At 37.5% G+C, this 13,554-nt stretch overlaps 1 protein-coding gene across 1 annotated transcript; it reads right to left on the bottom strand.

The window, feature by feature from the left end:
* Positions 1–11,217: 11,217 nt before the first annotated feature.
* Positions 11,218–13,268, bottom strand: LOC122029249 (ras-related protein Rab7-like). Its single transcript, XM_042588188.1, has 4 exons — positions 13,249–13,268; positions 11,881–11,907; positions 11,485–11,584; positions 11,218–11,397 (listed from the first exon to the last, which is right to left on the bottom strand). The coding sequence occupies exons 1-4, from the start codon at positions 13,266–13,268 to the stop codon at positions 11,221–11,223; spliced, it is 324 nt and encodes a 107-aa protein (XP_042444122.1). The 3' UTR covers positions 11,218–11,220.
* Between the last annotated feature and the right edge of the window lie 286 nt (positions 13,269–13,554).

Genomic DNA, 13,554 nt, shown 5'->3' with positions numbered 1-13,554 from the left:
GATCTTTCACTCAAGGTCTTAAAGTCTATATTTATATCAGAATGTTTGACCCATTTGTCGACACTTGTTAGAGAACATTTATGGGCAAGATTATGAGAATTGTGGTGATACCCTCTTAATGGGCAGACTCTCAACCTAGAAGTTAAGTGACCCTTTGGGACTTTGGATTGTCATTCTCCTATTGTGGATACTTGAGTACTTGAAATGATGAGATTTGACATTCTTTTTGACATGTACTAGTTGGTCACTTGTTGTGCTATAGTCGAGTAAGGGTAGTAACTATGCAACCCCCGGACCAATTATCTTTGAAATTCGTTGAGACTAACGACGAAGGAATAATTTGCTTAGGTATTATAAGCCAAGCAATTGCTATCTCATGATGTCAAAGGTATCTACTATTGTTAATGAGATTTAATAAGGATAGTACACTACTTTGCTCGAAAGTTTGTACGTTTGAGAATTCCTAGATATATTTTTAGATGAATTCCTTAGCTTTCCACCTTCAAGGCAAGTGGAATTCGTGATTGAGATACTTTTGAGGATGTGTCCAATGACCAAGACCAGAGATTTGCATGATTCCTACTCTAGTGAAGGTGTCAATAGTGAATTATCTTGCATGTGAGAGGATTATAATTGAGTTCAACAAACTTTTCCATAAGGTATGATCCCTTTAGTTGGTACAATAAAGACATGCAATATTGATCTATGATGGATATCTTTAAATTTGTTGGCAGTGAGTGTTGAAGGGTGGATGACTTTATTTTACTCTATCATTGTTCAGAGGGCTATCAATTTTGATTGATGTTGAGGATGAATTGGGAGTTGGGATGAATTTCTGTTGAGTTATATTGCCAAGGTGTACTACAAAGGTTTAAGTGTGGGGGGATTTGATATGGTTATGTGCAAGTATGTGGAGCTATCTTGGTTCAGTTGTTTGAGATTTCTAATTTCAGAAGTGCAAATGGAGATTTTTAGCAGCTTTGTTGCAGAATTTTCAGAACCCAATTCTGGAATTCATTTTTCTGAATTGTGAAGTGCTATGGGAGAAGAGTTATGAAGGAAAGACTGTTTGGAATGGTTTCAAAGGAACTAGTGAGTTTCCAAGTGTTGTTTCGGTCAAACTCTTAGAATTGGCTGAGACATCAGCAACAAGTAAATTGGCTGAAATCTTGTGCAGTAACCAATTCAAGAAGTGTTCCAGCTCTTGAGAAATGCAGATTGTGCCACGTGTGTGCCAAGTTTCCTTTCAAATTCTTGGCTCGATTGAAGGCTCAAGCAAAGTTGGGTGATGTAATCTGATTTTTGGAATCAGAGTTTGATGCCGAAAGAGTGAACATCTTCACCACTTTGAAGAGGAGGCTACTCTCAGTAACCTGAAGGATTATATGTCTTACAACATCTCTCATCATGTCAAGTTTCAGAATCTGAAATTCCCTGATCTGGAATTCTTAAAATGAATTAACAGGAAAAAAAGCCAGTTCATGTGCCAATGTCTTTTGTGGTTTCTTATCTGTAACACATTGAATTCAAGCTCCTAGTAGTTCAATGCTAAATGCGAACTCATTCTAAGCTAAACCCTTCATGATTTTAACTGAGATTCCCTTGAATAAAAAATTCTGAAACTGAATGCAGAATTCAAAAATGCAGTGTTGTCTCAGGAACTAAAGCTTGAGTTCTGAAATTGATCTTGAATTCATACATTGCCCACAGTTAAAGTTGGTAGGGATGCTGAAATCCTGAAGAAAGTACCAAGTGTTCAAGTATCAAGGAAAAAAACACTGAGACTAAAATTCTGGAATTGAATGCAAAATGGTTGAGTCATGTTCTCTTGAATGATTTCTGGTTTAATTCTCTTCTTGAAGGGAGTTTTTTTTTTTCGATACAAGGAACATATACACTTTTTGATACTAGAGCTAAGAGAAATAATAGAACCACACCAAGTACATAGAGTTAGGATTCAGCTGTTAACCTAGAAATTATGCAGCTACTCAAACACGTTGGATGATCATGCTTGCAATTTTCTGGAATTTGAATCTGGTTTCTGAAAATGATCTCTGTAATGCAGAAATTCTTTAAGAATTGACTCTGTTCTAAATTCAGAAAAGTAAGTTCAGAAAAGTACAAGTGCCTCTATGGAATTGAACAATGGAACTTTTGAAACCGTAAAGTACAGATTTCTCTGATGTTTTCCAAACCAAATTGTTTTGCATGAATCTCTGGTGCCTAACCTATTGGGAATGAGAGATTTTGAGTTATATGGTGCACGGGAAGGATTTTACAGAATAGTGGGGAGCTTTTGTGGATATGGAGTTTCCTATTTTTGCTTAGAAGTTCCTATACGAATCCTAGATGACAAGGAGCATCAGTTGCAAAACAAAATAATCCAACTCGTTGAAGTCAGATGAAAACGTCATACTAATAAGGAGTAACTTGGGAATTTGAAGAAAAGATCCAAGCTCGATACCCATATCTATTTGCTTAAGGTGCATATAATGTTCTTCAGTAATTGAACTATTTGAACATGCTTTCGTTAATCACACTTAAGTAGAAAATTTATGGACTAAATTTTTATTAGTGGGGAAGAATATGGGATACGACAATTAGATAATAAGTATTATTTGAGAAATAACGTTATAGAATTTTCTAGGAATTTAAAAAAAAAAATTAGATTTAAACAGAGTCTGTATAACATATTTAAGCAGATAAATCTATTAGGCTTAGAGGAAGTCTATTTGGAATATCACTTAAGTGGATGTTGATTCGATTAATTAACCTAAAGTTTAATATATAAATTTAAGTATATAATCCATTTTGTTACTGTGACCTCATTCATTTACTCTCCCTCCCTAATTTTTCTCACAACCACCCGACTCACTGACGTCGTCGACTGTGGTGTGAGCGTCATCGCCCACTCCCTCTTTAGCCACAAGTGAGATCTATTGGCCTCCCTTGGGCGACACCCCTCTTGTGTCGTCGAAGCCACCATCGCCCAACTTGCCAACAACACCACCATCACGTGTCCTACCCACTGAGGGTTCTGTCACGGACACTGCCTCCTTCTCACGGGCAACCCAAGCTGATGCCACCTCCTTTTCCCTCTACTATGGTCGTCGGTGCCACCGCTTGGACCTTGTGAGATGTTGTCGAAGAAGAAGCCTGCGTCGCCCCCTTCACGCGTGTTGCTGATGCCCCCGCCGTCACCACGATGGCTGCCACGAGTGCCACTACCGGTATTGCGTGTCCTCCCCACCACATGTCCGTTCTAGGAAGCCATCTCTCTTCCTCGATCGATCCACAACTGCCCCTCTCTGACTTTGCTGAGTCCTCTTTACTTGATCCAACTGCCAACCATGTGAGAACCTCCCATTATTGCCTCACCTTTACTCCGGCCATTATAGCCACGACCACCACAACCCTCGACTCTACTTCGACCACCACAGTAGGCTATGGACCTTAGAGCTATGAGTTTTTTTGTCGGCAGCCAACTCACCTTCATCAGTCATTGCTCTGATGGCAAAGTATAAGTATACTTATACTTATAAGTATACTTATGTATACTTATACGAGTGTATATATGTCAATGAGACTATACCTACCTATACATGATAGATATCATATCTTAGTAGATGTGTAGAGTATTCCACTAGGTTTTGTCCTTTGGACCGACCCCCATGTCTACTTGATTTCAAACCCATTAGTTTATGGTATTCATGATGATACAAGAGAGTTAAATGAGATATTATGATTAGATGACTAGGATTCCCTTGATTGAGATTATTATTATTACACTTGCTTTTGCGGTACTTAGATACATGTTATTACACTTGTTACTTATTGCATATCTATGCATTTGAACTGCTTATTAGATCGGATAGTGATATTGAGCTATCACATATAGACCGTAGTGGTTGTTTGGGCTTATAACTATATGCTAGTGAGACCATACCATAATGTAGCTAGCAAAGTTTACTCTTAGAGGTGACTGTCACTGCTTACTTATCATTTTGGGTTATACACTTATACATCATGCCTGCCTATGGAACCATCTATGGTAGAGCATTCTCCTGCAGATAGTAACTGTTTACACATCCTGACTATCCATGGGGCTATCCGTGGTAGAGCGTTCTCCAACAGTAAATGGCAGGAGAGGTAGATAGCTACCTTATTATGTCTGCCCATAGAACCATCCGTGGTAGAGCATTATCCCGTGGACATTGACTAGTTATATACCCTGACTAGCCACGAGACCCATTCGTGGTAGCCTGTTGTTGCGCTAATCAAGACTTGCTATTTGTTGGTTATGCATTTGTTTGTGCAAGGTTTGGACATACTGTATGTACTCTCGATTTATTGGTTATACTTAATTAAGCAGGTTAGTGGAGCATTATGTGGTTGTTTATATTTTTGTTAGTAGTTGATTATATTGATACTCTTACTTATATAGTAAGTATACTACCAGAGATTGTATATCCTTTGATCTTCTTATACTATATTGATCATGCATTATCTGTCTTATACATGCTGAGTATTTTGTACTTACTACCCCTTGTGTTTTTCCCTTTTATTTCTAGGTTAACAGGTAGAGGATGTGTCGTGCCGCTCAGAGGTCCTGGCTGCCAGTCCCACATCACACTCGAGATCATGTTTTCCATGTTATGTCTTGTTGTTTTGTATTTGCATTTGATTTTGTTAGTGGATTTTAGTCTTGCATATTTGTATTCAGTTGTGATATTTGTTGTGTTAAGCCATGCTGGCACGCAGTCACTTTTAGTTTTCATGGGGTGAGTGGATTATGTAAAACCTTCTATTGTTTAGTTTGTTATTTTATGTCCTCTACTATATAATTTTTTTCTAATTTTTGGACCTATATCATGTTGTATCAAATATAGTTACAAGGGGGTATCATCTGTTCTATCGGACAAGTACACCTTCGGGGCATTTCACTGAGGGCACCCCGCTCATACGATTTAGATTACACAAATCACATCCTAGCACAAAATTGGTGAAAACTCATTAAAATCTAATTAGCTAATCCCTTGTGGAGAATTAGCTCCCAATTCAAGGTGATACTCCGAAAAGTCCAGTTAAAGGATTACCCTTTGTCATTGCCCCCCCCCCCCGGTCATACAATCCAAAGTACCTCCTCTACATAGAAATTAATCCCTCTCATTAACATGTTTACACTATTCACACATTTTATCAAATATTTACGACGCATAAAACACATAGAGCATGACATAAACACTTCATTGAATAGGGAAATAACATATACATAGTTCATACATCGAATAAAACACATAATTACTTCCTACATCCTAGATCTAGAGAGTTACTCCATTGCGAAGGATTTATAATCGAGAGACAAGAAATTAAGTATCATATAATCAAAAACATAAGATAAAGAAGAGAGGAATGCTTATCTATGTGCCGCTAGTCTTCTTGCTTGCAATCATTGCTCCGATGGTGGACAGATTGTGTGGTTTGGCTTTAAATAGAAGCTCTAGGGTTTAACCCTAAGTGAGAACCCTTCCCCAAGGAGAGTGACCAAGTCCCAGACCCAAGATGAGTCAAAGAATGTGTTTCTTAACCCTTTTATATCTTCTCCAAACTATCCAGATCTGTCAGATTTATATGACTCTGTCAAAATGGATTTTTCACCCCTTAAATAGGGTTTTCTTATGTTTCACTCTGAACCAAAGTTATAAAACTTGAAATTATAATACTCTAGATCATCTCTGGGAGTATGGCACAGTCAGACCATGGCTTAGCTCTAGATAAATGGTATGACCGTGCCATTTAGAACGGCCTGCCCATGGCTACTCTCTGATGATGGGGTACGATAGTTCCTATGGTGCATGGCCTGCCCGTGAGTGGCGCAGGTGGAGGAACATGGTCATGCCAAGAAGTTTTGGTCTTCTTCCGGAGTTGCTCCAATGTGCCTTTTCACTCCATTTTTATTCTAAATTGCATCCTATCAATTAAAACAAGAAAAGAGCATATCTTTAAACAAATAGTATAGATGTATGATATAAAAATAAAATAGGGTGCAATAAACATAGATTATATGCATGAAATATAAGTAGATGTGCATCAAAGAATGTCTCAAAACATATATAATCTACACACATCATACCCCCAGACTTAACCCCTTGCTTGTCCGCAAGCAAAAACTTCATCTAAACTCCTATGGTTATATAGTGCACTGTAATATCTAGTAAATTAGTCTAATCTTATTAAATGATTTCACTGGTGAGCAAAATATAAAAGTTGTTTGAGTAAGACCTAAGCAATAATTCTCTATACTCAGTGCAATAGTTGTAGGATCGATGTGTGCTAGAGGGGGGGGGGGTGAATAACACTCGTGGCTAATTCGTTCATTTCAGAAAATAGAAAATAAACACAGTAGAAGATAGAAAGAAACAAGAGAACAATCGCTGATACTTTTGGTTACTTAGTTCGGAGCCTGTGGCGACTCCTACTCCAAGGCTCGCAATCATTGATCGTTTTCATTGGGTAATCACTATAGATCCAAAAAGGATTTACAAATATGCAAGTACAAGTATTAACAAAAACAAAGTGTACCGACAACAAATGATTAGTAGTTCGTTGATTGTCGGAGCAGCAGTTATGCGTTGTTGAGTTGTTCCGGAGCATCACGCATGTAAGAAGATTGTTTTGAATGTGTTCTCCGAAGCTACTGATTGACCCTCCTTTTGTAGTTGAGCTAGACCTGATCTAGATCTACTGATCTCAAGATTAGTCTTTGACTCGAAGCTGATCAATCGATCGATCCAAGTGTTCGATCGACTGAACCTCTAAACCTACCCAACTTTTCGTCCAATGCTTCTGCTCGGATAAGAGTCTTCGTTCGATCGACCGATCCCATTGTTCAATCAACTAATCCATAGCTCATCTGGTCCAATCAACTCAGCTTCGACCATGTCGATGTCTATCCACTATTCGGTCAACTGAACCTTGGTTCGGTTTATCGATCCCTTGGTCGAACCCGATCAACTCGTTGAAAATTTAATCTGTTTGCTTGGAGGTTTGGTCATCCGACCAAGGCCAACATTAACCCTGTATAATTATTAGTTTCCCTGCAAAACAGAGTTAGACAAATAGCAAATAATAGTAAAGCAATATGACTTTTGACAGCCTTCGGACTGTGCCGTTCTGACTTCCGAATTTTCTCTGAAAACCCTAGGTCGAACCAACGTCTACTGTTCCCTCTTTGGGGAACGTATCCTCACCTACTCCTCTTAGGAGAGTTTACATTTTGCCAAACCGGCCCTCCAGACCGTTTGGGCTTTTGCTTAGCGCCCGAGACTTCAGGTCTTCATGTTGGGCGTCCACTCCATGACCCGTTCAAACTTATTACATGTCTATGCTTACACTCATGTAGGAATTCTAACTAAAGTCTGACACGACCCCCATGTAAGTTACACCGAAGAGTTTACCCAAGTTTTAATACAATTAAGTAAAGAAACAACTCTAAAAATTCTGGTTAAAGGGATATCCTTTGTCACATGGCTCCCTGGTCATACAATTTCTAGAGTTATCCAATTTACTCCCTAACAATAGATTAATACAATTAAGTAGAAAAGGTAACATAGAAAGTCCGATTAAAGGGATACCCTCTGCATAGGGCCCTACGGTCATACAATCACTAGATTACATAAACCACTTCCTAACATTAACTTGGGAGAAACTTCTAAAACTCTAATTAACCTCCCTAGTAGAAAATCAATCCTCATTTCAAGGAAACACTATAAAAAGTAAGGGATACCTTCTATCACAAGATCCTATGGTCTTACAATCCAAGGCCCTTCCTCTATATGGTGATCAAAACTCTACATCTTAATGTATTAACCTTACACACATTTCATCAAACACATACAAGGCACAACACACAAGAACAAGTCATAAAGCATATCACATCATAAGAAAATGTCCAAATACATAGTTCATTCATCATATCACATCACATCACAACTATCTCCTACATCCTAGATCTAAAGAATCTACTCCATAGAGAAGGAAATATAACCAAGATACAAGAAGTAAAATAATCTATAACTCAAAACGTAAAGAGAAGGCTTATCCATGTAACGTCGGTCTTCTTGGATGCAATCCTTGCTCTGGAGATATACGGATCAGCGAAGATAAAGCTTCAAGGGTTCTCCCAAGGGGGAAAACTCTTTCCCAAGGAATGTGGATGAGCCTCAAGCCAAAGATTCATGAAAAAGGAGAGAAAATCCCTTAAATAGAGCAGGGCACAAGCTAGGAACGGTGGCACGACCGTGTAGAATCCAAATGGCCGGAGCCTGCATTGGCTCTTGTCTAGTGGCACGACCGTGTGGATTTTACATGGCCATGTGCTACTTCGGCTCTGGAAATTGAGACAACCGTGTGGATTCCACACGACCATGTGGATTCCATATGGTCGTGTGGTTGCATGCTCTTCTTTGTGGCACGACCGTGTGGGTTCACATGACCGTGGCCATCTACCAAGTCATTTTTCTTCGTTTGTTCTCCAAGTCATCTACCAACGCCATTTTTGCTCCAAATCGTATATTGTCAATCAAACAATGCAAAGAGCAGATCTTCAAGCAAAAGTAGTCAAAATATGACATTACACTACAACAAAAATCCTCATAGACATCGGTTTTCCACCGGTGTCTATTACATTTTCGACCGATGTCTATGAAGCCGATGTAAAAGGTCTGCCATTTTAGACATCGGATTAAAACCGGTGTAATATCACTTAACGACATCGGGTGTAAAATCGATGTAATATTATATGTTAATAATACCAGTTTTGGCAATGGTATACAACCGATGTAATATTAGTTAATGACACCGGTTTTACAGCGGTGGAAAACCGATGTAATATCAATATTGTTTAACGACACAAATTCAATTTCCGAAACAGTGAAAAACCGACAGTATCCAAGAAAACACAAATATTCACAAATTATACAAATATTCTTCTTCCAATAGTATCCATAAAATACACAAATATTCATAAATTACATAAATATTCTTCTTACAACAGTATCCATAAAATACACAAATATTCTTTTTACATCAAAAGCTAATAGATATTGTACACATCAAGGTAGAACATCGATTAAGTTGCACAAACTACAAGCTCAAATATCGATTAACACTAATAGATATCGTTCCTCTTCTTGATAGATGATTTAAACTACAAGCTCATTCCCAGAAAGATGATTTGATGTTCGTTCCTCTTCTTGATGTTCATAAAACATAGGCTGCTTACCCTTTCCATCTGCAAAATTAAAAAAAAAAGAGTATAAATACATGAAAACAATAAAATGATTTGGAAATCCGTGTTTTTTCATGGAACAGGTGTATAGCAAGAAAAGAATTAGAACTTATAGCACAAAATTTTTGGACATCAACCAGAGAACAAAAGAAGCATTACCTGAAGTTGAGACACGAACCACTTCATTTGCATCTTGTAGAGCGAATGATGATTCATGAGAAGTGGCAATTGAGGGTAGAATTTCTACAAGAATAGATTCCGTTGCAACATCAATATCATTAGGATGCTCAAGAGCGACAACCTTCAATATTCGCAGATCAATCTGTAAGGACATTAACAAAAGCGACGAAATCTTATGCTAGTGTAGGAACACTAACTAACATTTAAAACCAAATTTCAAAATATAAATTGCTCAAAGTTATTGAAGATTAGAGGCAATAAATAAATTTAAAATACAATCACGTTCAAAATAATTTAACTAATTACAAAAATAAACTCATTCCAACTTCAAGTGCATTTGATCAGTAACTTAAAAACATATCTGCAAAATATTTTTCAACAAGTACAAGCATGACATTTGTTATACATTTATACAAGGGTGGAGGCATATGAAGGGTTGTGGGTTCAATTGACCTCACAGAAACTTCAATTTTAATATATTTTACCAAGTAAATTATTTTTTGAACTTACACAAATTACCTTGAAATCATTCATTAGTTATTTAGAAAATATTCTCCCTTAGCAACTTTCTTTATAGCATTATCAAATTAGCCGTTAACTTAATGATGAAATCCAAAAATTTAAAGCATGATAAGATCAATTGGGTTCAATATACACAACCACATCAGCTTAATGGAAATTAAATAAAAAAAGACTAATACAACCTAAAATTTCATCTTGATATTGTACACATCAAGAAGACTGGCATAAGATGTTGCACTTGCCTGAACTTAAGGATCGATTGAACAGGACCGAAGATCTCATCTTGTGCTATTTTCATTTCATCCTATAAATTTCAAATATCACAACTGTCATCACAAATGCAGATTGAGAGTTTACCAAACCTTTATAGATTTAAGGAGCCATACTTGTACATCAGAGAAGATGGTCAGCTGAATGTAATAACCTTTGTTTCCAATTCGATCTCCACCTGTTACTAGCGTAGCACCACTGTTGATTCCCGATTTGATGTAACGCAAAATCTTGCTAAACTGCTCCTCATCAATCTAAGATATGTGTGAAGAACGAAAGTACTCAATATGGACAGGTTTCAGAACTTCTTTGTTAAGAAGCTAGACGACTTTTTCATACATGTTTTATATGAGTTATGCACGATCAAACAGCAATCGAATGAGATGAAAATTAGTATGAGCACATAAATTAAGACACAAACAAATACGGCAGTTTCTACCTTTCAGAGAGAACAAAGATAGAAAAAGGAGGATACCTGAGGACCTTGTTTAACACCCTTTTTAAAGGGGTCTCCAACAATGCGTTTTAAGGCACGGGCTTTTGCTTTCTCTACAAACTCATCGTATATACGCTCCTGAACAATTTCAATATCCTGAAGATCACATAAATGGAAACTTTCATGACAAAACATTCTCAAAGTAAATAATGTTCATAAAACTTTGCATGTTTAAAGTAAGTAAACCTTATAACCATCTTTAGCTGGACTTCTAGAACATGCTTTGCAATCACAACAGTCGCGACAGACAAGATCCTGATGTAGATCACAACAGTCCGAAGATCATTTAGAAGCCAAGACATTATAACTTTGCCACGTGCTCAAGAAAGACTCAATTCCAGATGCAGTCTATAAGATCCTGATGTATCTAAAACTAATACCAGAAAAGGGATTATATTTCAGAAAATCAACAAACAAAAGCATTAAGATATACAAAATTAGAGTAAAAAAATGCCAAGTTAGGCTAGAAAGCCAAAGAGATAATACTATGGACCTGATTAAGAAATTCATCATGCCAATTATCAAGAGTGTCAAATGATCTTCGGACATTAACATCATAGACCAAGACGCAGCAGTCAACTCCTCTGTAGAATGCAACACCAAGACTCTGGAATCTTTCTTGTCCTGCAGTATCCCAAATCTAGACCACAAAATGATGCACAATTCAAGCACTAAATGAAGGAACCAATAAGAAGCTTGCCAATGGTTCGTTCAATTTCAAACTCACCTGCAAGGTAACGAGTCTGTCATCAACTAGAATTTCCTTGGTGACAAAATCAACGCCAATGGTGACCTTATACTGCTGCGTGAACTTTTTGTGCACATATCTAATGGTGAGGTTTAAGAGACCACTAAATGCAGATAGAAGGCTACACAACAATTAGATCATGAAGAAATTGTTCCATAACGACCCATAAGCACCATAAATCCGAGATCAGAAACTCGCTTATCTCTGGTTTGTAGTGAAATAACAAGGGGAGTGCAATTCTAGGTAATTGGCATTTCATGTTTACGGAAAAAAAAGACAAATAAAAGAAATAAATAGTCCAGATCAGTAATTATCAAATGTAAGGGAAACCTCAGATTTACAGAGACGACAAACAAAGAGGATGATGAAGGATACTGGTTCATCAGCGACGTCTTTCCAACACTACACATCAAAACAAATAAACCAAATAAGAGTTAGCTAAAACCTAGGTAGCCAAACGGCGGGATCCAAGGTAACAAGGCGAGATTAGGACGGAGGGAACAAGGCGGAGGAATCCTCTAGCACTTATACTGATTTCACCTTTCTCTGTTAACAATGATATACTTTTCTCAATCAGTTAAAAGTTGCAGCGGAACTTGCTCGACATACTTACGTCGCAGCAATGATGACAACTCCTGGTTCTACACCTCGTAGATGGAAAATGGAACAGAAATCAAAATCTATCAAGGATAAATCTCTTAGTGTATTCCTAACGACGACACGAAGCCTGTCCTACAAGTTCCGATAGAAACCCTAAACTGAGATTAGTAGGGCAAATGAAACAATCTACTGAAAACATCATGACGAACAACGATAGGAGCATGGAGAAGGAAGATTTACCTCGATGAACGAGTTCTCGACGCTGAAATAACAAGAGTTGAGGGTGAGACAACCAAAATCCGCGACGAGCGGTGGGTTGGAATTGGGATCGTTTATAATCAAACACAACAGAATAAGGCTGAGAGAAGGGGCGTCGATCTAGGAAGGGGAAGAAGGAGATGAGGCTGAGAGAGATGGTCGGACGGCCAGCGGCGAGGAGGAAAGTAGTGGTGGCATCGCGATATAGGTTTAGGTTTGAACGGAAGAGTGAAGTGTTGTAAAGTTTGGCTAAGTATTGGTGGGAAAATTATATTATTTTATTTTGGTTCATAGACACTGGATTTTAAAAACCGCTGTTAAAATCGGTGTCTATTAACGAAAAAAAAGGCACTCATAGACATCGCCTAAAAAACCGATGTCTATGAGCAAAAATCTGTGCTCATAGACACCGATTTTTAGAAAAATCGGTGTAAAATACTCAAAGACATCGGTTTTTGCTTAAAACCGTTGTTGTTCCACCGATGTCTATGAGGGTTTTTCTTGTAGTGTTATAATGAAATAGGATAAAATAAACATAGATTAGGCTCATGAAATACAAATAGATGTGTGTTAAAGTATATATAAAAGTGTATATAATCTATGCACATTACACCCCTAGAGTTAAACCTTTGCTTGTCCTCAAGCAAAACCTGCAATCTAGATTTATTTGTGTAGATGACATATAATAATCCCTAGTGAATCAATATAAACTTATCATATAGTTTCATTGATGAACATGATACAAAAATTGTTTGGGTGCGGCCTAAGTAGAGGTTCTCCATGCTCAGTGTGATGAATGACTTAACTTTCTCAAGTGTTAATCTCTAAACCTAGTCAATTTTTCATTAAACTGTGTTCCTCATACTTCCAGTGATAGGCACTTACCTGCCACACGTAAGGTTCATCCCCCACAAAAAATGATTTGCACTATCTACACAATGTCTCAAATGAATACTCAGTATCAAGAGAAACATAGCATTCATTTCCTCGGTAACCTAACTCGGTCTTAAAGAGGTGAATTACTAGTTTCCACTCACGATAATTATTTTTTATCCCTTATTATATTTTTTTCTATGAATTTTTGTAAAGTATCAAACTTTAACAAACCTTCATTTTTTAGGGATTGATTTTTCCAAATGTGCTTGCATGATCTGAATTTATCTAGTAACCAAAATGTAGTTGAGAGGTCAC

The sequence above is a fragment of the Zingiber officinale genome, chromosome 10B, assembly GCF_018446385.1.
Source record: "Zingiber officinale cultivar Zhangliang chromosome 10B, Zo_v1.1, whole genome shotgun sequence".
Lineage (NCBI taxonomy): Eukaryota > Viridiplantae > Streptophyta > Magnoliopsida > Zingiberales > Zingiberaceae > Zingiber > Zingiber officinale.
This window is presented reverse-complemented; position numbering and strand designations above follow the sequence as displayed.